This window comes from Phaethon aethereus (assembly GCF_964289735.1).
Source record: "Phaethon aethereus genome assembly, chromosome: 3".
In the NCBI taxonomy this organism is placed as follows: domain Eukaryota; kingdom Metazoa; phylum Chordata; class Aves; order Phaethontiformes; family Phaethontidae; genus Phaethon; species Phaethon aethereus.
In genome coordinates, this window is record NC_138576.1 from 17,352,973 (window position 1) to 17,380,399 (window position 27,427).

At 47.9% G+C, this 27,427-nt stretch overlaps 1 protein-coding gene across 1 annotated transcript in view; it reads right to left on the bottom strand.

The window, feature by feature from the left end:
* Positions 1–26,155, bottom strand: part of GRHL1 (grainyhead like transcription factor 1) — a gene marked incomplete at its 5' end in the record, with an annotated part of 41,557 nt that extends 15,402 nt beyond the window's left edge. The window contains 9 exons of the mRNA XM_081998032.1: positions 605–763; positions 13,587–13,681; positions 14,657–14,768; positions 15,269–15,425; positions 16,238–16,314; positions 17,100–17,490; positions 19,014–19,084; positions 22,175–22,361; positions 26,136–26,155. Coding sequence (XP_081854158.1) covers positions 605–763; positions 13,587–13,681; positions 14,657–14,768; positions 15,269–15,425; positions 16,238–16,314; positions 17,100–17,490; positions 19,014–19,084; positions 22,175–22,361; positions 26,136–26,155 — 1,269 coding nt within the window. The remainder of the gene's footprint in view (positions 1–604; positions 764–13,586; positions 13,682–14,656; positions 14,769–15,268; positions 15,426–16,237; positions 16,315–17,099; positions 17,491–19,013; positions 19,085–22,174; positions 22,362–26,135) is intronic.
* Positions 26,156–27,427: the final 1,272 nt, after the last annotated feature.

Genomic DNA, 27,427 nt, shown 5'->3' on the forward strand with positions numbered 1-27,427 from the left:
TTAATTCTGTGTCCCAAATGCATTAGGCAGAGCAGTCAAATTACAGCACCCAACCAGCTTGTAAATGTGCTTTGTTACACTGCTGTATCTCACAGCAGAACAAGGAAAACAGCAACATTCTCTGTTCACAAGTAGGACAAGATGGGCAAGTTACTGGTTGTTTTTAGTAACAAATGCAGTAAGAACGCAGAGGGAAATTTAAAAGGATCAACATGACGTAGTTTGGGCAAAAAGACAAGCCTCCACTTGCTCCAATCAACTGCAATGATTTCTCCTACTGAAGACACTCTGCAGGACTTTGCAGTGTCTGGAGTACCAACAGCCAGTCTTCTGCCACTGACTGACCTTTCTCCAAAGTCAACACTCAGGAACACTTCTCAGCACTCCAGCATTTTGAAAGCAGCAAATTTATCTGAGGTCATCACAACACCTATGAGCCAAGTAGAAGGGGTTGGATTTTTTTCCTTGCAAAGGCTGAACACAGATGGGAGTTTTCAGTGAGCCAAAACAGGAAGTGGGAGAATTAGGAAAAAAAAAAAAAAAAGATGCTAAGCTGTGGAACAGCCTTCCCCAAAGGGTCACTGGAACATTGACCCAACCTTACCTTGTCACAGAAGACTTTAATCTGGCAGTAGGCTCTGTGGACAGGTTTGTTACTCCTATTATTGTAGCTGTAGGTGTCGATCTGAAGATTCAGGGGTAGGCCTTTAACTCCCTTCTGAGAGGAGAAATCCGTGCTGAGGCAGTTCACAGAAATGAAAACCTGCAGAAGAGAAAGCAGCACCTGTCAGTAGTGACACACAGACTCCTGGCTGGCCACTGAGCAAGGGACTACGCAATTGAGTGCTGACATCTAAATGCTGGTCCCTGCCACTACAAGCAGGACCACCTTTTTTCTGAGAGATCAGGTAAAATCCCCAAGCAGCAGTACAACATTCTTAATTCTTCATAGAAGCCATCAGGGGGGACAAAGCCATTTTGTCCAGAATAAATGTCAACAAACTCTCCAAATTTTATGAAGACTCCACCCATCTTTCCCAGATATTTCCACCCAAGAGATGTCAAATGTTGTCATCAAACTTTTAGCCAACAAGGAATCCTCCTACACCCAATCCTCAGTGCCTAGTGTTTTACCATCTTGGTAAGAACACAACCATGCTTCAGAAAAATCTATGTTATTTTGGGCAAGTTGAAACAAAGCTTTCCATGAGTTTTACATAAGCTGCTGTGAGTACAGCTTATGCTTTAAACTACTCTGGGGTTTTTTGTTGTTGTTGTTGTTTTTTTTTAAATTATATTAAAAACCCTTGAAAAATATTAGGCAACGTGTTATCTTTAAACACAGGAATACCATCATTATTTCAGAGAAAGTTTCTAGGCTTTACACTTAAAAAGATGAATGCTATTTGAATATTCCCAGGTAAGACCTGCAATACCCTGGTTAACGTTCAGGTCGAAGAAGAAAGAGTAATATTTTCAATACTCTAATAAAAAAATTTAATTATGGGGAAAATTAATTAAGAGTGATTTTGAACATATCTAATTTTGTTTTCATAATTGCAAAAAAACAAACAAAAAAAACCAAAGAAAAAAAATAAACAAAAAAACCAACCCACAACAAGAGGGAACAAGTCCAATGCTGCTTAACAGAAGGACGAAATACCCTTGTGCAGATATGAACAGATAGACCAGGGTACTTTGTATCCAGAACACGGGCTTGCTGTGTGCCAGGCTTTTCTCCCGACACAATCCTCATTACTAGCATGTCTCAGAAGAAGCTGCAACGACTAATTACCAGGAATTTACAAGCTACCAAGACCTGCGGCGGCTCCTCTCCTCTCTGCCTCAAGAATAAAGACTGGGAACCCACTGCTTTAAAAAGTAATCAAAACCTTAGGAGCCAGAAGCACCCTGCCAGAGATTTTGCAGAGTACTCTCCCACTACCTGATCGCTTCTGTATTGCGCTACTACCACGAAGCGCCCGTGGGACAGCCTCTGCAGTGAGCTGGTGCCACCTCCCGGAGCCGTCCTGGCGCTGCAAAGTCTCAGGGTAGGTTTTGAAAAGCTTATGGGTTTGGGTTAGATTTGTGGTTTTGCAAAGCGTTTATCACAGGGTTCTTCGCAGAGGTTCCGCAACATCCTTTACTAGTTTTAACAAAAGAGGAGAAATGGAAATGTAGTAACTAGCACCAGATTAGGGAGCTTTTTTAAGCGCCTTTTTTTTTTTTTCCATATATAACACAGTAGTATAAAAAGCTGGGGGGTGGGGGTAAGAATAGTAGAGATCAAGCATCTTCTCGCATAATAACTTGTCTGAACGGTCGAGACTCACATGCAACTCCTTGCAGCCGCTGCGAGCACCAGCTGCCCCAGAGCGGGGAGGCAGCTGCGGCCACGCCAGCTCGGCCAGCGGTCCCCATCCCTTCCCTCGTGCACACACACTGCCGGCAGCGTCCCCGCCGAGTCCCGCTTGCGCAGAGGGACTCCGAGACGTGCCAAACAACAGCTAACTCACGGCAGCACGGCACGCCGGCCGAGCCCCATCCCAGCCACCCCAACCTGCGCTGCTTGTCCTGCGGTGCCCGAGCCAGGACAAGGCGCGGGACAGCGGCGCCGAAGGCGAGCCAGCGCTCAACGCCCGCACGCCTTCCAGCCCGCGTCTCGGCCTCCCAAGCCCTCCTTGTTCCAAGGCAACTTTTTCTGAAAGCGTTAAATACATCCCAAATGGCATCCAAGAAAATTATTCTAAAATAAGCTCTTCTCGATCTTCCCCAGACTAACCAAAATGATGGATTTGGCAGCTTTCATCCACCCCCTTCCCCTTTTTGCTACCTTCAGCTTTACAAGGGCTTTTTGCTTGCAGCGCTGGCACACCCCGGGGGAAAGCTTCAAGGAGTTTGAAGAGTTGCTTTCACCCACTTCGGAGCTAGGTAATCAGATGTATGCACAGCCTGAATAATTGTGTTCCCTGAGCAGGGGATTTGTTTTTTAAGAGCAGCCTCAGCTCTGGTGTTTGCATATTTTTACATTTTAGATTTTAATTTTAAATTTGTTTACCCATACTGAATATTCACACACAATTCTCATGTCTCTATGAAAAAATGACTGCATTCTTCAAGAAAACATGCCTGAGCAGCCATGCCAGCAGGTCTACCATAGCTTCAAAATTTCCTGTGAAATCCCTTGTTTGAGTTTGATACCACTGGACACCAGCGGACTCGACGTGCAGCATCGGCCACCAGCTCCCAAGCAAGAGGTGTCACTTCTTTGCCGGAAAATTCAGGTCTATGTTTTCATGGCTTACCAGCCACGCAAAGCCCACGCAGCACACTGGGCTGAAGGTAGAAGCGTTGGTCTCAGCAAAACAGACACATGCTACAGCAGCAATGCTGCATGGGTATCCCAGGGGAATTTGGGATTGCCTGTCAGATGACAAAGATTATCTTCCTACTTTAGAGTCTCCTCACTTGATTAGCTTTGGCTTGAAGCAGCTGACTTCATTTTCATGCCATTTAAGTCTTTGTGACTCTGGGCAGGAGATGACAACTAGAACCTAATCACCTCTCTGAAGCAAGAGAGCCAGCCTGTCTTCTCTTGTTCGTACAAAGTCGTTTCAGTTCAAAAAGATCATCTACTTCTCCCTACCCATCCTGTAACTCATATTTTTGAGCAACCTCAGGCTGCCTCAACTTCCACAAAAATGGTATTTTAGAGAACAGCTTTTCCAGTTTGGGCTAAAACAGTTTCAAGCCAGGTGCTTTTTGCTCTGAAAGATTTGACTTGTGTTCGAAAAGAAACATAAGGCCAAGTGACTGCGCCAGCTACATCCCCACCCCAAAATTGCCAGAAGAAAGAAAAACGTAACCGCAGAAGTTGCTCTGCGTCTTCAGCCTGCTGAGCAAGATTCCTTTTCATGTGTCCAACCTATTTTTCTACGGGCAGTTCCGCATTCTCAGCTATATTAAGATTTGTTGTTACTTTTAAAAAAACATTTTCATCTAACCTCCCAAGATTCAACATAAAGACAGCACTTAAAAATAGAGCATTGTCAAGCCTGAGCGCTTACAAAACATGAGTCAAGCCCTCAAAAGTTACACAAACTTTCTTTAAAACTGAGATTTCTAAAAGGATTAGAAACCTGTTCTCAAGTTATTTTGCTTGCTTGGCAGTTAAGCCCGCAGTCTATATTTGAATCATATTTCCAGGCTTTTCTCTCCAACCAAAGCCAGGCTTTATTCTCCTTTTTTGTTAATTTTTTTCATGCCTTTTTTTATTATTATTAGTGAAAGTTGAGATTCTCAGAGACAAAAGGCTCCACAATGGCAGGCTTTCAGATAAAACACCAAACAGCATGAAACCTGTGAGCTGGTATGAGCTGCCAATCCCCAACATCTGGTGACCTACACCCCAACACACTACAGACCCTCCTTGACCCAACACCGTGTTGGGGTTTCCTGCAGCCTTCGGGGCAGATGAGCAGCAGCCCAGCCGCACACAACGAAAGGCAGAAGGATTAAAGCACCTCCTCCGGGATCATGCTGGAAGTCAGCGTGGGAAGCAGCCAGACCTCATGACTTCCCGCTCTGCTTTAACCGCCCAACCACTCACACCCCTCCTCACCTAACTTGGGAGAAACACTGTGCCTGCATTCAAATCTACAAGAAACAATCTTCCATTTTAATAGCACAGAAAAAAAAAAAAATTAATCCAGCAGCTCTGCCGTGTGCCCTCAAGGAAGGGCAGCAGAGACAGCCAAGTTCTTTCCACACAGCACCTTCTTCTAACAAGATCTGCCTTTCAAACAAACCAGGAAAAACAGGCGTAATTAAAGGGCAATCAAAGCGCTGCAGGAACCTCACTGTCAGCGAGATGAAAGATGCCTTTTTTAAATGAAGGCTTGCATACCCAGATTTCTTCTCCTTGGTTTATCTTGGACGCCGTGCTCTTTTGTCACACAAAAAGCACCAGCAATTTTGATTTAGTCCAAAGGCGACATATGCAGCAGCTTTAGATGAAATGTCACCTTGTACTGCCTCTTCTGACTCACTGCAAAGCAAAGTTGAAAAGGAACGGTATGTAGGTACACATCAACAATGTCTGGGGTTGCCACAAGTAATGGCAAGCAACTCAGATGGGTATGAGTACATTGTAAGTAAGCTCTGGCCAGTCCTCAGCAAACACAGGCAAAACCATAAGACTGTAATGGCCATGTAACAGATCTCCCTATTGTGCAAATTCTTGAACATCCTTCTGGGTAAGGCCCTACACAGACAGACATGGAACTGTTCTGGTATGATCACCTTGCTCCACAGGGCCTTCTTTTCAATAGAAAACAGGGGAATTGAATTCACCTCCTACTTATTAGCCATTATATTTTTGTACCCAGCAGATGAAGACATCGCTCAATAATCCAGGTCCATTGGGTATTTCTTTCCCTATTCAGAAATGAGGTAAAATTTTACCTGGTTTCTAGTACTAGCAGGCAACAGCCTTTCATTTTAATGTTATACCCAACTTAAAATTGTCAGGATGCTTTTGATTTTGCATTACTGTGTTTGGACAGAATACAGAGTTTGGCACCTACAACACAACCAGGGACAGGTTAAACTGCAAGGAGCTTCTTTACAGGGAATGCAGTCAGATACTGCTTTTCTTGACCTTGGCTAAATAATTTCAATGTTCTGCCCAAGGAACCGTAGGCAAAGGGATTCCAGTGTGTCCTGGGACCATTTCCCCAACACAAAAGCAGTGTCTTGCCTGTCGACTGATCATCACGCATCCTACACGTCGGCCAGCCTGGGGCTGCACGCAGCCCTTGCACAACGGGACCCACTGGACCTGTGCTGCATCTCGCTTTGCTTTCCCTCAGAGCAGCAAGGCCATTCCTGTGGTCTCTGGCCGGGGAAGGCAGCAGTCACTGCGCAGCTGACTTGATCCGCGAGTTATTTTCACTTTTTACAGGACAAAGGGCCATAGAAATCCTCAACCGAACTGATCTGAACAGGAGCCTTTGAGGCTATGACAGCAGATTAAAAACCAGAGGAACAAACAAGGTAAAGGATCCATCAGACCTGAACAAAAGGACTTGAAACCAGACCAGAGGACTTGAAACAACCTCCTCCGCCTGCACAGACTCCCTCGGAGGACCGCAACATGGGCCATCCAACACTCGGGAGCCAGGAGCTACCCAGCTATCACCAACGCCAGGACGCAGCCGCTCCCCACCCTGGCTGCCAGCAGGAATTCTATGAACATCAGCGCAAAGCCCAGCAGACACCAGGTTGCTTGGTCTCTTGCAGATGCATGCACAATTCAGGGTTATGCAGCCATGTGGTCAGAGGACTCCTTGTTGGCTAGCTGAAGGAGCAGCCCTAGGCCCAAATTCCACAAACTACTCATTTATCAGCCCTCCACTAAAGAAAAATTACCCGGAAGCTCAAAGGTTGTTATTGAAGTGCTGATGGCTAAAAGCATGTGGTTTCTCTAGAGACTTGGACAAATATAAACATAAAAGGGGAAAATACAAATCTTTTCCTAAAGATTTGTCCACAGGGGTGTATGCAAGATAGGCCTTAACATGCTTCATCCATGCTGTGAGCTGGCTGGACGCAAATCACCTCCAACCCAAAAGCCTTATGAATTACACCAGCGCAGCTCCAAGCCCTTCAAGAGGCAGAGCTGTCAGCCTGGGCACCGCATTGTGCCAACGTAGCTACGTGGCTTCCAGGACCGGTGCTGGGTGACGGCCAGGCAGCTCAGAGTGCAGGCAGGGCAAGCACAGGTCTGCCTGCACACATCCGTGAAGGCATGTCCTAAGAAAGCAGCACTGGGAAGACTGTTCTGTCTTTAAAAGAAGGGGAAAAAAAAGCTTGGTACAGATCACCTGAGAGGTGGCTAATCTTGCTGCTCTCACATTTGTTTCTTCACCTCCCACATGCACAACAGGTTTTGCATCAGCAGGAGGCGAGCCAGAAAGAGAGATAAAATTGGGCAACTCATGCACCTGTGGGCTCCCCAGCCGCCTCCTGCCTTTGGGATCGGATGCTCCAGATAAGGCTTGTCTGGCAGATGAGCAATAGGGCCGCGTCCGTTCCAGCTCCGCTCAGGCAGACGCAGCACCGTCCTGCTCACAGCCTGGGGAAGATAGTTTGCATTCAAGCCTACCAAGCCCAGTTTGGGTGACTGACACAAAACACATCGGTGGGTCCCACACCATGCCAAGGAATGCCGGGTGGGAAATACAACCCAGCCCCGGATAAGAGAACATCCTCCTAGCAAGTTCACTCCATCAACAAAACGAAAATGAATGGTAATGAAAGGAAAATACATATTCCTGCTCACAGAGAGTAATGCTGATTGTTATTCCAACCCGTTCTGAGGCAAGGAAATACAGGAATGTCTCCGCTCGCAACACGTGGGAAACCTGGGGATAGAGGTTCCCAGTCCTACTGATGCTTCCTCCCACCCCAAGCTCTGATAAGATAAAGGTGCAGGGCCAGGTGTCAGTTTTTGTTAGGTTGGTTGGAAAGAAAGTAAAATCAGCAGTTTGGCAAAAAAAGTGGCAATATGTAAAAAAACCAAACAAACAAAACAAACACTCCCCCAAAAACAACCCACCCTCCCAAACGAACAAACAAACCAAACCCCCAAAACAAACAACAACAAAACCCCAAAACCACCACAAAACTGAAAGAATTAAGTCTCCAAAGGCACAAAAATGGCCGAAAAGAAGGTGTTGCCATCAGGTATAAAAGAAATGGATAAAAGGAAAAAAAGTCACCTCAGTTTTCTTTATAGAAAAGCTAACGTCAGGAAGATTTTTCTTTCAGCTTTAGGAAATACACTGTGAGCTTCATATTTGGTTGGAAGACCAGATGGATGATGGAGTTTGGGGCATCAAGTTCTGAAGAAAAACTACAAGTTGAAAACCTGCTGCTACTTTGCAATGCTTAAAATCAAGGGCAACATATGCCTGATTTTAAGAAAACCTAGGATGGGGTAGGGAGAGGTCTGCATTAAGAGGCAGGTAAGACTCACTATGACTTTTCTATGTCACTGCTCCAAAGGCAGTGTATATTTGTGCCTCAAAGTACTTGTGGTCTGCAGCCTTGGCTTCAAACCAATCTCTTTCCTTTAAGTATGTTTGACTCATCACATTTCATAGTTTCATTTCCAACTAGCCAAACCTGTACCTCCTCAATGCTGTTGAAGGTGGCAACACCTTCTTTAATGAGGCATATGACTGCTGTTTCATTACAATGGCATCCATATAAATGCATGCAGTATTCATCAATCAAAAAGGCTGAAATTCTTCCTACAGTGAACACCAAGTGAGGATTATACTAGAACAAACTCTTAAAATAAATCAGCGGTGTACACCCCAGCATTACTTCAAGTTGTACCAAGAGATCCACCCCCTCCAAAAAAAATCCCGCCCAAGAACTTCAGTCAACACACATGAGGATCTGCCAGAAGACCACCCTTGTTGCCCAATCTCCTATTTCAAAAGGCCAACCCAAATTAGCTACAAATTACCTTAATACAGAACCATTCCACCTTTCTTGGACAAAAAAAAAAAAAAAGCATTGTTTAATTGTTCTGTCATTCAGGGTGTCACTTAAGAGATACCACAGCACCCTCCCTTTGGTGGGAGGACAGCAAAAAGCTCTAAATGCCCATTACACCCTCACCATGTATCCCTTTTTAGTAGAAAGGGTCTTTTCACACAGAGCATCTGGCTTACAGGGCCTTTTTTTTTTTTTTTAAGAGGGAACAAGTGGGAGGACAATAGAACCCTTAATGTGCAGTGACATCATTTTTGGCTACAGTCCCATCACCCAGCCGAACGCAAGCCAGACAGAAGACCTCCACAGGGGCCCTTCTCTGGGAGCTGCTGGAAGCAATGCTACGTTTCAAAGATGACCCCTTGGCAAGCGTTGAAGGGGTTCCCCAGCACAACAGCACGGGCCTTACACTGGTAGGACTACAAAAAAAAAAAAAAGGGGGGGGCAAGAAGGCTCTTGTGATCACCACACAGACAACTTGTCCTGTTCAGACATGAGGCCCCAATGCTCCCGCTCCACAGGGCAGCGGCTCAGACAGGATTTGAGAAAAGGAGGATCCAGCAAAGCCAGTTAACCCTGGGGAAAACTGATCTGTCCAGATTGTTCAACTGCCACTGACCTGAGAGCAGGCCATGTCCCCAGGCCAGAGTTACGGGATAGAGACTTTGCTTCACAGCCTAACAGGTAACACAACAGAAGTAACAGGACAATGGCCAACGTTATGAAGAGTCGCAGGAAACACTCAAAAGAAACATGCATTTAACCATGCACATAGTGGCAATTTTCATTAAAAAAAATCTCTGCTGGGTACCAACCAAGAGAAGGAGAACCAGGCATGCTGTACAGACAGGGAAGAGATGACTCCCAGCCTCAGAAACTCACGTCCTGATCCTACAAACGCCTCTCCTGACTGACATATAGAGGTGTCAAAGACACAAAAAGGCCTGAAAGGGCAGGATTCTTCTTCCCTACCTTTAAAATCCCCTGATTTTAAAGATGGCCAAGCCTGCTCAGTCAACAAGGAAGGGCAGGCACCTCCAGAGAATACTCCATCCCAGATCTAGACACCTCATCCCTAATGAAGTCATAGAAGTGAAAGATGATGAGCATTTGTTCAGACATCTAAAAGCTTCTTTGCAGGAGAAGAACCCCACCTCGACTGTCTGCCCAACACAGCAGACGTCCAGGACAGGGTGGGAAACTGTTTGAAGTCTCCACAAGCCTCAGGGTAACTCTGGCATTACCTGTTGCGTGCAAGTGAGTATCAGCTACACATCTTTGTCAGACTCATCAGAGTACGCTTCCACCCAACCAGGATGGCTCCCGAGTAAGCTGCACTGTCTTTCCTAAACATCCCATTCAACAACTCACCAATTCATTGACTAATTTCCCAGTTCACCATCTCCCCCTTTCTCCTCACAAAGCACAACTGTCTCGTCATCCAATTCTTCCCCTCCCCTGGCCTGTCAGGTGGTAGGCTCAGTCCTCACCTCTAACACTTGGAAGCCACCTGAATCACCATTTTCTTACTCCACAATGTCTGCTGTCAATCTTTCTAACCCTGACCTTCACTCTCCTTCCAATCTCAGAAGCACCACTTTAGGGCAGTCTGTCTTTCTCTCTTGAAGCCTGGCCTTCCTCCCCACCCTCAGCTCCCTTCACTGTCTCAGAGCAAAGAGTCTTTGGACCCTGGGCCCTCTTCCAGCTTGAACACGCTCTTGCAAAGGTCAGGGAATACTTAAACCCACCACTCTTCTATAAAGCAGCTGCTTCCAGCAGCTCCTGTGATGTCCCGAAGCAACAGAAGAGGGCAGAGAGGAGCTGCCAGAAAGCAGCAGACATTTGCTCTGAAACCCATGGACTCCCTCTGGTCCCAGACCGGGAAGTGTCCATCATGCATGAAATACTCCTGGTTTCTACGCACATGAGCTCACGAACAGCACACCAACAGAGGCAGCTGTGTGACAACTCCATCCATGCCGAGCCAGACCTGCTCGCTGCATCCAAAGCCCTGGCGTTGCCCTCAGCTCTCCCAGCACGACACAACTGGGAAATACCGGTTGCTGAGGGAATCTCAGACATCCTTTCCATCCCCCAACTCGACAACTGCAAAATCCACACATTTTCCTTGCTACAGAGGGAGCACGTGACTTGTATCACCCAAAAAGAGTGTTTCTTCACCAGAGAGCAGTATTTTACAAAATCCCTGAAGTGCCCCAAGGGGACTGGCAAAGCACTCAGGCAGGTGACACCGTCCTGCATGGACAACACGGCAGAGGTATGATATTCCTCCACATCCCCACGACAAGGGCTAGCACAAGGGCAAGTACCTGGTCCCAGAGCTGCTAGGGGCAACTTCTTGTGATAATACACTATATCTACCTTAAATCCTACACACACCCATAGCCCTGGGTGCCTAAATGAGCAATTACATCAGAAACCCCAGATGCAGAGCCTCATCACCTCCCATTTGACAGTGCTGCACAGGATCAAATCATTCCCACAGCAAACTGGGAGCAAGAGGGAAATCGAAAGAAGCAGCAACCCCAGAAGAATCACCTGGCTCTGGTCCAGGTAACTCCAGGGCTCAGGAAGCAAATTTCTAATAATCAAGGCTTGCTGGCTGGTTAAACATACCATCTATGCAGCACTGCTGCTGTTATTAAATGTAAGACACTATTTATTACCATGGAGGACATTCTGTAGTATCAGAAACTCAGCTCTCTCTATTCTCTGCTCTCTTCACATATTTCAAGACTAATGTTGGGGGGAGGGGGGAACCAAACCAAAAAAGGGAAAATAAAAAGAGAGAGAGCATGCAAGGTAAATGAACCATGCAATAAAAACTATTGAAATTGGCTCAGGCGTCTCCTGATAAGATCACAGGAGTTGAGAAAGAACTGCAGCTTTACTGGTGAGAAATCTAACCATTGACAAAACGTCCATTCAGGGGAAAAAAATAAACAGATGCTTAAACACACAGAACACCTGCTAAAAATGCCAATTCTTTGAATACTGAAGTCCAGAGTATTTTTGTCTTAATATAAGTCTGATCCCAGGAGCCAAGGCTTGCACTCTTGCTATCAGCAGTCCCCTCTGCAGGTTCATACAAACCAACACTCACAGTATATGGATCTCACACACTAAGAATGTGAATCTGGAAGCAAATTTGTCTCTGTTGCTACAGGATCAGTCTAGCTCAAACCTCCCCACACCACCTCATCCCATGAAGTTCAGCCCTGAGCTTAATTATCACCCTGAGGGTCCTCAGACCTTTTCAAGCTGCTATTGGCAATTTCACTATAGACTGAAACTACTCATTCAGGGGCCTGGAGAGTACCTGGGCAATAACCACCTGCTTCATAGGGCTGGGCTCTCTCACCTGGTGGGAAGGGATGGCTTTCCTTGGGCAGCCGCAGGGCTCCTAGCACTGCTGCTGGGTTAGCAGCCAGTCCCTACTGCTACAGAGTGGCTCAGCCAGCAGAGAGGCAGCTGCAGAGCTGCAAAGTGCTCCTTGGGGACCCAAAAATCATCGCTCTGTCCGCATGATCCATCCCTGCGTGCAAATCCTAGGCCCTTGAGTACCTTGCAGACACTGATTACCTGGGTTCCTTGAACGTTAGGCTGGCTATGGCAGCACGATAACGTTTCGGAAATACTTACTGCCTCCTTTTGATAGGCCTTCTGAAGCTTCATGTTTGCTCACATAACAAAGTGCTTCATGCTTCAAAAATCACATCAGCCTTTTAGCAACCTCCAGCAGGTAAGGCCCTCCCTACTATCCCTGTCAACCTGATTGGAGCCAAATCTGGTGAACAGGGAAGCCTGGCACCCAATGCCAGCCTCACAACTAATGCCACACATGCTGCAAGGCAGCACTTTCATCAGCAGCACACAGCTCCTCGCTGCTGCCGGCCAAGCACCCCAAAACTCCTCCCACAGGCTGAAATCCAACAGCAGCCCCCATACAACCTCTCACTGCCTCTTTTCTCCACAGCCCTTGTGCAGCACAGAGCAAAGCTCATGCTGACAGCGAGCTCTGTGCAGTGACACCATCCCTTGTGCCTCCCGCAGAGCACAGTGGCGCACACAGCTCCGGAGAAGGACCTTTGTGTTCTCTGCCAAGAGCTCCTATGTGCCCCCCGAGCCAGGCCCTCCCTAGACATGGACTCTGCAGCCATCAGTCCTTTTCCGCATGATGCTGGCAACTAGCAAGGGAATAGCCAGTCTCCAAAAACTGAAGGAAGCCATTCCCAATTTTTAACAAAAACTCAGGCAGTAACGAAACTCTCCAAAGAAAACTCCTGCACTTTGACTCCAGCAACAAACCGGTGGGAAATGCCTTTGGAACTGAGGTGACTCCACTCTCTGACCTGCTGTCCTCGCACCCAGAAGACGCACACGGGCCTTTTTCAAAAGCTGGAGTGGCTTCAAACAGCTGCAGTTAGCTACTAGCTAAGGAAGTTGCCCATACTTAAAACACACCTACTGTAGTGCCCACAGTTCTGAAAAAAGGTCAAACCGGAGTTCACCAGGAGGCTGCTCTAGCTTGAAATAGGTCACTGGGTGTTGGGATCCACAGTTTCAGGAACACATGCTTTGAGCGCTCAACGACAGCAGCTACTCCCTCTCCTGCTAAAAGCAAGCCCATTGCCACAGTCTTCACTCGCTCAGAAGCTGCCCCCCACCGGGATCCTCCAGGAGACTGTGCTTCACTGCCAAGCCCAGCTACGCTCCATCACACCTCCCGCACCACACCACCTGCTCTGGAAACACTCAGCGCTTCCTTTTGTCAGTACTTGTCTGTCAGGTAGGCAGTTCTGCCAAGAACCTTAAAGCAGTTGCAAAGCTCTCCGCAGTTGCACATGCAAACGCTCTTAAGAAATAGCCAGAAGGTTTTGCCTAATGTAAAAGCGTAAACAAACTTGTTACATGGTAATCACCAGGTAGGCCACACACCCTTCCCCTCCCCAGCCCCCAAATCTGTTAAAAGGACAGGAAATATAATCGTGGTCACATACCTTTGCTTCCTCGTTGATGTCCCAAGTGAAGGATATGGCGTTGTACGCAATCTCCTCAATGTTACTGATGGTGTTGAAGCTTTCCTTGTAGTCAGCTGTTAGAAAGAAGGATGCATGAGGGAGAGGAAGAGGCCATACCGTCTGGTGTCCTTAATCACACACAGCAGCCAGAAACTGCAACTCCTCAGCAGCCCCTTGGTGGCAGAGGAAGCTGAACTGTACTTGAGAATGGATCATTAAAAAGGCTGGAAATGGCTCTCATGAAAAAACAAAATACAATAAACAGGAGGAAGGAGGAAAACAGGGCTCAGCAGAAATTCCAAGATAGAAACCCCAGTAAGAAAGGCAGACATCCCAAATATTGCTCATCCTGCGCCAAAGCCTGCTATGTGCAGGAAACTCTACCCTTTACAGCAAGGGCATAAGCTCTCAATAAAACTCCTTCAATAACAAAGATTTGCATGCGCGTCTGCTTTAAGTGCCAAGTGATTAATCCCTGCTTTTATTCACAGAAGGAAGGGACTAGAAGTACAACCCAGCCTTCAGCCAGAGAAGGCTGGAAGCCAGCCAGCCCCAGCTTTGTCTGGAGGCAAGTGGAAATTTGCAGTGTTTTCTTTTATTTACGTGTACCAAAGATCAGTTGTGAGCAAAGCTGTGGGAAGGAGGATCATTAGTGTCGAGGTATTTCCACGAGGATCTTGTCCTTTGAAGAAATACAATATTTAGGACAGCCACAGAGTCTGTAAGCTGCAATTTATCTACAAGTACCAAAATACAGTTGCCAAAGCAACTGTAGTTTGGAGGGGGGTGTTACATCTCCCAATGCAAAACCCTAAACTCAGACTGGTCACCAACCAAAATCCTCCAAAAATCAATCTCTTTATGGAGTCCTAAAAACTACAGCATTAGCTCCAAGCAATCAAAAGCTCTCTCCAGGCTTCCAGCAAAGCTATGGGTAGCAGAAAGCGTGACCCAAAGGTTCCTTAAAATAACAAGGCTTTAGCAGAAAGCTAAACCTTGCCAAGGCATGAGGTTTGGAGTTTGACATCAGCGATGAGAATGTTCCTTACCTATGTCAATGCATCTTTGTTTGGCTGTGTGCTGTCTTGAGTGCCAGTATTTCCAGTGCCTGAGCTGATCTTCTCTTGTTTTGTCTTCAGCAAACACAACCATGATGACACTCTGAAAGGAGAGGGAGACCAGGTAAGATTAAAAAAATAAATAAATAAAAATACTAAAATGCAAAACACGTGAAAGAAAAGGCCACAGAGTACATTTGTTTTGGAAGTTCTTCTAGATACCAGGTTTTCTGCTTTAGGCTTTCAGACTTGACGCACTGCAGTATACCTGGCACACCGCTGCCAAACAGGAAGGCAGACAGCAGCACTTTCTGGGTCATAAACAGAGAAGAGCAGAACTGCTCTCCTAACTGGAGTTCAAGGATCTCATTCCAGGTGTTGCATCACCTTTACACAAGTGCTGACACCAATTCTTAACAGACCGAGCCAGGATGGGTTGGTCTGGAAGTAGGTGGACAGCAAAGGAACGAACACTGACGTAAGACAGCAGGTAAGATGGCCTTAGTGCTGATGCTCTGGTTTAGATTACTGCACTTTGGGAGAGTTTAAGGCTACCGTTGTACACACCCTCTTTCCCAAGAAACCACAAGAGCTGCCACTCACTCGGACTTTACTGATGGGGTGATGGATTCCTTCACTGCTGCTGACTTCTTTCAGCGTGATCGGGTAAAACTGACCTTTATTCAGGTAAGTCATTGTGCTGTCCCCAGGCTTCTGTCGGAGGGACTTGGAGGCTTCCAGAGTGTACTCAAAGTTATTCCTACGGAGCGAAGAGGGCAGTGATTGCTAAGGCATTTTCCTGGAAAGCCAATTAAATGTTCCACATTTAATTTGGAGAAATTCCAAAGCTGTTAGTTGACTCACTAAGCCATCAACAGGCAAGGAAGTTGGAAAACAGGATGAGCCCCTTTTTCAACAATTTCCTTCATGAATGAACGTTTAAGAGAACTTCTTGGCAAGCTAAATCCCAATACACATCAGGAGGCAAGACTGGAAGCTCCCTATTCAGGCTGAGAGCAGCAAACTGCTCCCGTGGAACAGAAAAGTATCTATTAGCAATTAAATTAAATTCACAAGCTCATAAGCCATTCAGTGTCCACGGTCTTCTCCTCTTCCCTCTTGGTCAACTGCAGCTAACCAAACAACTAGTTTATTCCCCTCCCTTGGAATTCAGATGAGTTTCATGCTTCCTATTCCTGCCGTAGATTTCCAACAGGGAGAGAACAAGGCAAGTAGGCCAGGAAGAGGGACACAGCTGGAAGCCAGCTACAAGACCACTGCAGAGCTGGCAGACAGCACTGCATCTTCCTATGGGAGAGGGAGATGGTACAAGGACATCCGACTGAAACAGGGCGGTATTTCCAACCCTGCATGTAGTTTTCCTGAAAGATACAGGTAGGATTTTCAACTGTGGAATTCAAATGAGCAGGCACTGCTGTGGTTTTGAGATCCACAGAATCCCCAGCGCCTGACAGAGACTCAGGACAGAAGGGAGCTGTGCTGCTTGCTCATGGACAAGCCAAATACAAGAGAACAGGAGGATATGGGCAAACGAGGGCCTGAAAGCATTACCCAGAAATGCTGTCAAAAACATAATCTTCTGAATTCATGTTGGCCATCCGCAGATTCAATTCAGTAGGAAAGAAAACCTGCAGCAGACACAAAACAAAACAACACAACAATTAACAGAGCAGCAACAAGAAAAGTCAAGATTAAACAGATACTTGTTACCACAGAACTTCTGGCAGGCAAACTGATCATCAGATAACTGATTTTTTGGTCTGTACAAACAGGACACTTGAGCAGGTTATTAATCCAATACTTTTGGGTGTCAACTAATACAACATCTCACAAACCTTCTGAGTCAGCTTCGGGCAATGTGTGAATGCTTTCCCAAATCTCAAGGAAAGGGCATACCTACACAGTTCCTTGAGGTCTGGCTCAAAAATCAAAACACGGTTATGCTGTTGTTTTCGGTTGCTACCATGAGACAAAACCCACGGATTTTCATCCAGGTTTAACTCTCACTCAAGACCCCTAAATAAACCAACAGGTTTCCACTGACACACACCATGCCTAGAAACTGGCAGTAAGGAAGCTTACAGGCATCGTCACTTCACTCCGGTACCTGCAAAGGCACTGCGAAGCGCTGAACGCTTGCAAAACCTGGCCCAGTGCTGTAACTACTTCTACACTCTGCAAGCCAAAGGCTCTATCACTAGAAAGATCAGTCATTTGCTTTTGATACTGATTTCATGTTGTGAAGGTTTTATTTACTAAGTTATACTTATCCACCTTTCTGAGAAAGTCTTCTATTCCTAAATCACTGGACAGATTTCTGAGTCATGTAACAGAACAATTAAAGATGGAACTGGACCTCTCCATGCAGATCAAGACACGCACACACGCACACAGCGACTGCCTCTGTTGGTACCTCTTGCACACCCTCCTTGAAAGTCTCTGAGAAAGTCGAGTCTGGTGTTCGCCTCTGGGAGTTTTGAGGCTGAGTGTTGGAACTGAACTGGTCAGGATTGAGGTTCCTGTCGAAGACCACCACCCGCTCGGGGGGCTCGGGGTGGTAGACGCTTGGTGGGATGCCCACTGCAAAGCCATGGGGCTGCGTCTCTGTTTTGATGGAATGGGTGGGCATCGTGGCAATTGAAACGGTGACCGTTGTGTCAGGGGTTGTAAGGTGGCCTCTCTTGTCCATGCCCATCTGGGGCGTGTGTGGAAGGACAATATTGAAAGGCACATTTTTCAGAACCTGGACTCTGTTTTCTCCAGCAGAGATGAGCGACTGTTCTGTCACATTTGGGATGCTGTTCCTTTAAAGGACAAAGAAAAAAATCCACGAATAAATTATACAGCTCATTTTCCCATTAAACAAGAACTAGAAATACTTCTCAGCCTTTTGGACAAGGACAGCTGATACCAACTCTCCTGCTTGTGCAGAACAGCTCAATCCTAGCCTGAAAAGCTGAGAAACTCATTCAAAAAAGAAACCTCACCCACTACTAACAACCCCACCTTGGAGATTAATTACCCTGGAGCAAAGGGTGAGGGTTCACAGCCCAGATCCTCACTGCTTGGAAAACAGCGGTCCAAAACCAAGCGCTTCAGGGCCCTTCCCACCACCCATCGGCACACACAGGCTCCATGAAACTGCTCTTTGGTGTACAGAGGAGGACTGAGAGCAAGGTCACTGCTCCTCTGCCCTGAGACCGCACACCACTCGGGAAGCACTAATAGGGAAATTACACCCCTCTTTCATGCACAAACCCCCGAGAAAATCCACACCGAGACTCCCTGGAGTGGTTTGCATAACTTCACACTCTCCACCCCACCACGCTCATTTCTACCAGGACGACACAGAGATCTGTGGCTGAGCTGACCTCATAGCTAGTGGCCACAAAGCCAGCCTGCCCTCCCTTTCTCCCTCCCCACAACGTGGTCCTGCCCTCTCCTTTTCTGACGCTCCCCTGTCCCCTTGGTGAGCCAGTTTGGCTTGTTCCACGGGCAGAAAACTAGCCACTTTTTTTTTCTGCTAGGTTATGGGTCAGTGAAAGACCAGAGCTGGTACGAGAGGAGCAGTGGGAACACATGGCTGGGACCCAGAGCACTCTTCTCAACAAGAAGGCGTTCAGTCAGCTCAGCCAGATCACAAAACCTCACCTCGAGTCCTTAAAGCACTCTAGTCTGTCCAAAGGAAGAAGATGGTAGGAGTGGAAGCCTGGCTTCAATGAACCTCACATTCGTAATATTTACTTAATCAGTATCTTCTTCTGCTTGGGAGGCACAAGAGAGGGAGGGCAGGAAGAGGAAGAGGAAGAAAGAAAGGAGTTCCAGAGAATACAAAAGAAATCCACACACAATACGAAACCAAATCACAAGCACTTTGGAGTCATTCCCTATCAGCCCATGCACGAAGAAGCAGTACTGCAGGTCCCCGAGAACAAAATCAGCAGTGAGCAACTGAGGCAATCGCATGCAAGAATAAAAGGGTCACCAGTCACCTCCACAACCTTGGGAAGGGGTGCCTGTGCTACCAGGCTGTGCCTAGTGTTAAAAAGAGCAGCTTTTGCTACGCTGACTGCATGACACCAGTAGACAGAAAGCAGATGGATGGTGATAAGCAGTTTGGGCCTCCACTCTCCGCATCATGGGCCTCCACTCTCCGCATCTCCCATCCTGTTCCTGGGGTAGCACAGGAATTTGGGGCAAATTGTAAAAGCAAACAATTTCTCTCTTCCAGCACAGCACTGCAGTGCAGCAAGTTACTTTCCTTCAGCAGCTTTGGTGGTGTAGGAGGGAAGGGAGACAGCAGACACACAGTAATAAAAACTAATACCTTTTGCTATGGTCTTGGTCAGGATGTTCTACCTCTGGTTTAGCTGTTGAAGATCTCCTCTCTCTTGGAACCTGTAAAATACACGACGTGCTGTAATTGCATTCTAACTCCCATGCCAAAAAAAAAAACCCACACCAAAAAACCTCCTCAAAACACAGCCATTTGGTCAAATTAAGAAAGCATCACTCTCCGATACCAGTCATTATTAGCATTACAGCTTGACCAGTGTTCACATGGCTTTGGGATGCCAGCCCACCCTGGGCGATGCCCTGCAGATCCCCATGTAGCCAGCCTGGCCAGCTGTGCCAGCCCTGGGCTCCTGCCAGTGCTGGGTGGTGGGAAAACCAGTGCAGAAAACTGGCCATGGCTGGCTGGAGCACCAGCACTGGGGTGAGCAGGACCAGGAGGACAGCACCCATGGTTTGTTCTGGTGGTGCAAGTTTTCCCCTCTGCAGGCTGTCAGGGTTCAGCTTGCTGGATGAGCCTGGGGCTTGTGAAAGGACGCTGCTCCACAGCCCCTTCCCCAAGAACACATGCTCTCTAGGCCGCTTCCTCAAAGACTACTCGCGGCTTTCCTTTCTCCTCAGAGACCAGGGGATTCAGGGAAGACCAGGTCCAGTAAGCGTTTTGGGATCCTAGAGCTCATTTTTGTGCATGGCCACATACAACACACTGACCAAAATGTATTAAATCTTTTATAAACAAAAGGTAACCACCAGTGCTCTGGATTTAAGACAGCTCAATACTGCTCCTTCTATTTTATGCCATGGACAGGATCTGCCCTGAAAACACATCACAACACCATCACACAAGTGACCTCATTCACGCACAGGCACATGCCGTTTTCCTGGCTATGCTGCAAGGCCAAGGAGTACAGAAGGTGGTGAACTCTTCGACCTGTGGCAACTCAGTTCACCGGAGCACACAGCCAGCAACACAAACAGCTCTCACCACCACTGGCACAAGCCCGTGGTGCTCAGGTCCCCTCAACCGTGCAGCAATTCCATGCGAGCTCCTCTGCAAACACACACGGTGCCCAGGACTTTTGTCACCCTCAACACACCTCCTGAATGAGCAAACACGTGCCGCTGCAAGGAGGCGTAAACTCCCACCACCTTCATTCACTGAAGCCTGCTCAGATACCGCCCATGTTTGCCAGCTTGGATGCAACATGGGGAACCACCATTTTACTGCTAACTCAAAGGCTGATGGCATACCTGCATGAAAGCATACTTCTCTGAACAGTCCCCAACTAAAACCTACATCCTGGGTCTTCCACATAACCTGGAATCTCCAGTAACACCAGAAGCGTTGGATTTTCCAGGGTAGCCAGCAAAATTTGGAGAACCTCTAGCTCGAGGATGCTAGGAGGCCAACACTAACTAGTCACTGAAAAACAAGGGTCTTCCAAGCTGCGTTTGGACAACACTCCTAAACTCTAGATTTTGATCAAAAATTTGTTTTCCTGTAAGGCTGCATTAACCACAGTTGAGCTATCACAGTAGCCCGTTAGTCAAATGGAAGAAAACTCAAGTTGTTTGGGTTTGTTTTTTTGTTTGGTTTTTTGGGCGGTTTGTTTGGTGTTTTTTTTTTTTTTAATACTAAGGTCATCTCATCAGCTGCCTTTAATGTTGCAAGGGGAGCATATTAGAAATGCCTAGACACCACCCTTCTAGCATTACTTCATAACAGCCCTCAATAAATCTTTCAACCTCTAACCATTTTGTTTCACTCAAGTGTGCAAGATACCTGTTCTTCTTTTCTGTACACCAACTAACATCCAACATAAGAGGAAACCCCCAAATTAGACATTAACATACGCAAATCCCTTCTGCTTTGCCAAGCATGACGGATCAAAATCAACATTCTCTTTGTAATCTACAGGTTTAGAAATCAAAACTGATTCTGTGGATTAAAATTGTTCTGGTGAAAGTGTTTTTTGGTGTTTGTTTTTTGTTTTTTTTTTTTTTTTCCAGAAGCATAGCAAGCACAGGCACAAAGCAGAAAGCCAGTTTTCTCACAAAACTAGCTGAATAACATCCACATCACTGAGTCCGTGGCATTTTGTCATGTGTGTGTGGAGTGCTAATCTCCATATTAAGCATTACAAGAATATTTTGATACGTAAGACATGTTCAACTCTTAAAAGGGCAGGCAAGGATTTTGCATGCAGAAGGCAACCTCTCCTCGTGTACGAAGAACATACCGAGGCCTGCAATTGCACTCACTACTGTTAGAAGACGCTAGCCAAAGTGTCAGGCACGCGATCCAAGTCAGCCTCCTGGCCTCCCTGCACGCTCAGCAAAGAAAAACCAGGCATCTCCACCCGGTGAGCCAGGCCACCGTAACGCAGGCGTCTAACACCAGCAGGACGCCTCCCTGCCTGGAAATGCCTGCTGGTCTCCAGTGACTTGGACTGGAGATAACTACCCTGGCTCAGACTTCTGGTATTTAGGAAAGAAAGGTCAGCAAAACGTATCCCACACAAACCAGAAGGTTATCTGTTTGACTGTGTTCAATTCACCTGCGAGCACCTAAGAAGGCGCGTGTCTCTGAGAAGACCATGAACTCTGGGGAAGATAACCACAGTTGTCAAAAGGATTAACAGATTACAGCAGCTGAAGCTCACTGAGGGTTAGAGGGATGCAGGCAGCAACGCCTTCAGGTGGATGCTTCCGCCCCACACACCACCAAAAATCTGTAGTTATGGCTTAGTACCAGCTGAGACTAAGGTAACGCATCAAAGTCCCAGAAAAAAACAACGGTCCCAGAGTAACGATCACACGAGCAAAAGGAGAGAAGTTTCTTTCTCCGTGTGTATTTAGGTTCAGACAAGGACATGCTCCCAAAGCCTCATTCTTCATGACTATTTCTGTAATACATCGCCTCCTGCAGAACCTAGAGTCGACAGGCAAAGTGCTCCTGGAGCTTTTGACATTTTGATCTTAATTACATTAAGATCCAGGGGATCTTATTTTACTGCACTAAAAATAAACCGATTTTCTGAAAAAGGGACATGGAATTTTTTTCATTTAAAAGACATATCTTAAAGTCCTCACAATCTATTCGTAGCTTCTATAAAGTCCTCTAGCAAATGACACCTTTTCCACAGGTGGAACAAGAGCTCAGCTGGCTGCCAGAGCATACCCACACCAAGCTACCTTGTAGTAATCATACAGCAGTCCGAGGGCAGCTGCACTGTCTTCATCGCCATTGATGCTCATCATAGCTTTGGTAGCTGCTGTAAGGGGATTTTCAAGAAAGGTTTTCCAGGCCTCATCTTCACTGGTGTAAGGACGTCTCTGAGAGTAGAGAGAGTCATTCTGAAGAACCAACACGGGTCTTTTACTTGAATCATGGAAAAAAGAAGAAGAAAGAAAAAAGCCACCTGTTAGTATACATGAAAAACATTCCTAAAGTTCTTCAAAATTAGCTGCCTCAGTTTCACAGGGTTTGTATTCTGATTCAGTGCACTGCAAGGATTAGTCAACACAAAAAGCCCAGAAACCTAATTCTGATCTCACTCACGCTCAGTGTAAATCAGGATTAATTTGACCAAACTCAGCTGGATTACACCAGCCTATACAAGAAGGTAAAGCCATTTAAGAGCACAACTGAACTACTCATGCTCCGAATCCAACACAGAGAGTTACGCACACTTACTGGCCTACCACCAACAAAAGCTCTAGCCCATCCTACGTAACACTACCAAGCCACAACCTGCTCCAGCTCCCACCTGGAACTAGAAAATGTGAATCAATGAAACATCTCTTTCCCTCAGAGCTTTCAGAAGGTATCTTCACTCTCAAAGTATATCTGAAAACACCACCTAGAAGCTGATTAGTTATAGACTACACAGGGAAATTGGTCAACAGGACCTCAAATCAGTCTGGCAGTGAAGTTTTCTGGCAAGGGAAGACAAAAGACTTACTGCCTGGTTACTGTTGAAATAATCTGGGACACTAATTTGAAACACCCTCAAGAGATACCGGGGGGGGGGGGGGTAAGGAGGAGAAGAAAAACTGGAGTTTTTCCCTTTATATTGTAGTATAGTTAAAAAAAAAATATTACTCTGAACGTTTTCAGATTCCTGGGAACAAGAAAGCTCCAAAATGACTCGGACCTTCTGCCCACAGGCGAAAGTGGGACATCTCTAGAAAATGCTGTCCTACCAGCTTAGACAACTTAATATATTTCAGTTCTATTGGTAAAATATACACTTCGCCTTTCAAGTCAGTTCAAGCTAATGTTGTATAAATCTGACTTTTAAACCAGTTCAAACAGTTTTCTTTCCAGTGCAAGCATAACATTGGTTTACTGCAGATTGGTGGGGAGAGAAGGGAGGCTTTTTTATTTTCTTAAATAATCCCAAACTTGGCATTTTTTTAATGAATCAGTAATGGTTTAAAATAAATAAATAATTGTATTTTAAAAAACCCCAAACCCTACAAAAAGCAGTTCCCCACCACCATCACACCCCTTCCCTGGTAGATAAGCATTCTTTTCATCTATTTACCCAGATGCATTCAGAGATTGAAATATACTACAAATACAAAAAGTTGTGAAATACAAAGTTGTGAAATACTCTAATCACTATAATCAGCTTAACAGTATCCTACATTTATCACCACCTTCTACCAAAAAGATTGCAAAGCACTTTGCAAATTATGCGTTCGATCCTTTATCAGTTACACAAGTAGTCTCACTGAGCTTCAAGAGGACAGCTTGGCTGAGTGGAAGACACGTAAAGCCAGTGGGAGTTTCCAAGACTTGCAAGAGCGCTTTGTGCCTATAAATCAGTATTAAATAGTTGGGGAAAAAAGCAAACAACAACAAAAAAAGACAAGCTCTTGCACTGAGCCCTTCCTTTAGGTCTTTGTACAGATTTGTGTACACAGTGACGCAGATATACCAAAATGCAGATACTTCTGGCAGCAAGGACATCCACTCTCCATTTAAGTGAGATGAGCGGCAGAAGACAAAGTTCTTTAAGAACATGGTACAAGCTCCTATTCGCATACAATGTGATAACAGAAACCTCGAATATGAATAGCAAATGGGTAAATCCTGCAATTAAACTCACTTGTAAAGGAAAAGGCCACTGAAGTAACCTGGGTGCAGTTCACTCGATCCATCCCTGCCAAGCCAAAGGGCTAAGTCAGCCTTGCTGGAACTCACAAGACCACTAAGCTGATTCCCTCCAGCAACGCAATGCTCGCATGGAAAGAGAGAACCAAGGAAGAACCAAAAATGCTAAGAACTAAAGCAGCCACTAACCAGAAATGTAGCAAATACAAAAGCCACATATTTTTGTACGATTTCTTTGTCATTGCAACACCTAAATACAACGCACATTGCCCTGCAGGTAACCTACCCCCTTAAAGGCAGTGTAGAAAGAATTCTCTTCAGAATTATTGAGAGGAACACAGGGTTTGCCAGTAACTCAATCCCTTAACAGAACCACAGATTCTTTCAGGAAAATGAGAATATATTAATAGGAAAAATTAATGTTTGCCTTCTCTTAAGTTTTAGGTTTCAAGACTACTAGCACGTGGATCTGCTCACAGAGTAGTAGACATATCCAGTGAAGGCTGGAAAGAAATTTCCTACTGCCGTTTTCTGAATAAATAAAATTTCTGAATTTTATTTTCTACATGACCGAAGCAGAGGGATATTACAAAAAGCAGATATTGTCTCTTTGCCTGCGAGGATCCCACAGCCCACAACGTTCCGTGTTCAGACCACAAAAGCTATTCCTACTTACTTCACTGGCCCAGAACCCACCCTTCCTCTCCCTCACCGTGCAGTTTATCTGTTAAGGTGTTAGGAGATGCTCAGCCGCACCGCGCTTCACACCTGCTCTTTGCACAGAGCACACCTTCAACGCCGAGGCAGCAGAGAGGATTTCTTTCGCAGGCTTCTACGTAACAGAAAAGCGAAGCGTGTGTAACCTAAATCACTATGGCCTCTCTATTAAGCCTCAGTGGAGGTAAAAAAAAAAACAAACCAAAACAACACACACATGAAAAATCCTCATCACCGGGTGAAGTTAACGAGCTGCTGCAGTGGAGTCCTCTTTCTAAAACGTCGTATATTATATTAAAAAAAAAAAAAAAAACAACAAAACACAACTTTGGTAGAAATCCTACGCTTTGCCTAAGGAACGAGTGCATCGGAGTCACCGATCACTCAAAACACATTAATTTTATAATCGGTTCTTCAAATCCCTTCAGTTACCCCGCGCTCTACTCACCGGCAGCGCCCGCGGCCGCCGCCGCCCGCCGGACAGGGGGGCGAGGGCAGAAACAGCCCAAGCCCCCGCAGGTGGCAGGGGAGCGGCCCGCAGGGGGTACCCCGGAGCCGCCACCTTACAGACAACACACGCTCTGTTCCGCTGGGGCTCCTTCAACACCCAGTTTCGCCGTGGTTCGCGGTAGCGGCGGCCGAGCGCACCCAGAGCCCCCCGGGTCGCGGCGGCCGGCTGCCGGCACGGCTGGGCCCGCCGACCCCCTCACCTGCCGAAATCCACCTTGCCGGAGGGGTGCGCCTCGTAGAAGTCCATAGGGGCCGCTGCCGCCGCCGGGCAGCGGCGGGGGGGGACAGCCGGCCGCTGCGGCTCCGCCCGCCTCCCTCAGCCCCCGGGAGAGGGGCAGCCCGGCGCTGCGGCGGCGGCGGCGCCCGTTCTTCCCGACGGCGCAGCCCGCTCGCCGCCGCCCGCATTTAAGGCGCGGCGCGGCGGGGCGGGGGGCGGACGGCGGCGGTGCGGCCCCACGCCTCGCTCCGGGTGTCGGGTTTCAAAGCCGGCCCAGCCTCGCCGCTCGCCGGCGGGGCGGGGTGGCCGCCGGGGTCGCCCTGCTGCGCCGCCGGCGCCCCCTCCAGCGCTTTCCCCCCCCGCCATTTCGTACCGCCCCGCCGCAGCCTCCGGTGACTCCTCCGCGAAGACGGAGGGGGGCGGGCCCCCGGGGAGAGCGGCTCCCCCCGGCCCGGCCCCACAGGAGACCAGGCGGCGGGCCCCGGGCCCCTGTGGCCGCAGCCCCCCGGAGGGGCGGCAGCACCGGTCGGACCGGACTTGACCCGGTTCTTCCCCCGCCCCCCCCCCACTTCCCCGCCCGGCTCACGCACTTGTCGTAGTCTTGTGTCATGTCTGGCGGAGGCAGCGGGCGGTAGAACTGGCCCGGCTGGTCGGGAGGGCGAGGCGGGGGCGAGCGGAGAGAGCAGCGCACAGCCCGCCGCACCGACGGGTTTTGTCGGCTTTTCTCGCCCGCTCAGGTGGCTCCCGCAGCCGCAGGTGGCCGGGCACCGCGCGACGCTTCCCATTGGCTGCCGCGGACCGCGGGGCGGAGCCGCCGCGCCCCCATTGGGCGGTGGGGCGCGGCGGGGGGCGGTGCCGGCGCTGGTGCGGGGTTGCGCGGGGGACGGGGGGGCGGCGGCGGCGCCGAGGCGCCCGGTGGGGCCCGGGCCGGGCCGGGCCGGTGCTGGCCGCGACCCCTTCGTTACAGCGCGCCGGACGGCGCAAGTCAGGGACAAGTAAAACTTCGCGGAGAAGGTGCTCCCGCGCAGCTGGGGTCCTCCCGGCCGCGCCCCGCGCTGTCAAAGGCCGATTTCCTGAGGGGGGAAAAAACCCACCACCTTTTTCCCCCCGTTTCACCCCTGGCCCTGCACGTGCAGCGTTCAGGCCGGCCCCGCCGCTGCAACCGGAGTCCCCAGCCCTCTTCTCCCGTCCCGGCTCGCCTCAGGCCCGGGGTAGCACCCAACGGGCCCGGCCCGGGGCTGGTGCTCACGGTGGGGCACGCGTGGGCACGCTGGTGTCGTTTTCGCACTAAAAAGGTGTCTCCGTTCTCCCGTCACGTATTAACCTTATTTCTTTGTCCTGCACTGAAGCCTAAAACGGGCCTACGGCGCCGTCATTTGGACGGGCGCCGGGCCAAGGGCCGCGGCGCGGTGGATCCCCGCGCCCGGACCTGCCTGGCGGAGAAGGGAGGTTTGCACAGAGCCAGCCCCAGCCTCTGCTCTTAACAGCAGCAACGTTACAGATCCATCGGCCATCGCCCCAGTGGCATGCGCGAGCATAAATCAGAAAGATCTTAAGTTTCTCCTTGAGAAATAAGGGTGGGAGGTTGCTTGTTTAAGTAACAAGTTGAATCAAACCCATATAGCAACAGTGCTATCTATCATGTCAAGATGCTTCAGATAGCTGCTGTAATTTAAAAGTATGCGCACTAATAAGAGCTCTCTCCTTCTAGGTCAAAATCTCTCCCCTCTTTATACAGGATATACTCCAATGCAAAATTATAGAAGGACAATTCAAGCAGCCAACCAAAGGAAACACGAAACTAAAGGGAACAAACTTTCACCAAGGGTCTAATCCTGGAAGTTGCTTAATATCCTCTGACTGGATTACAAGTACCGTTCTA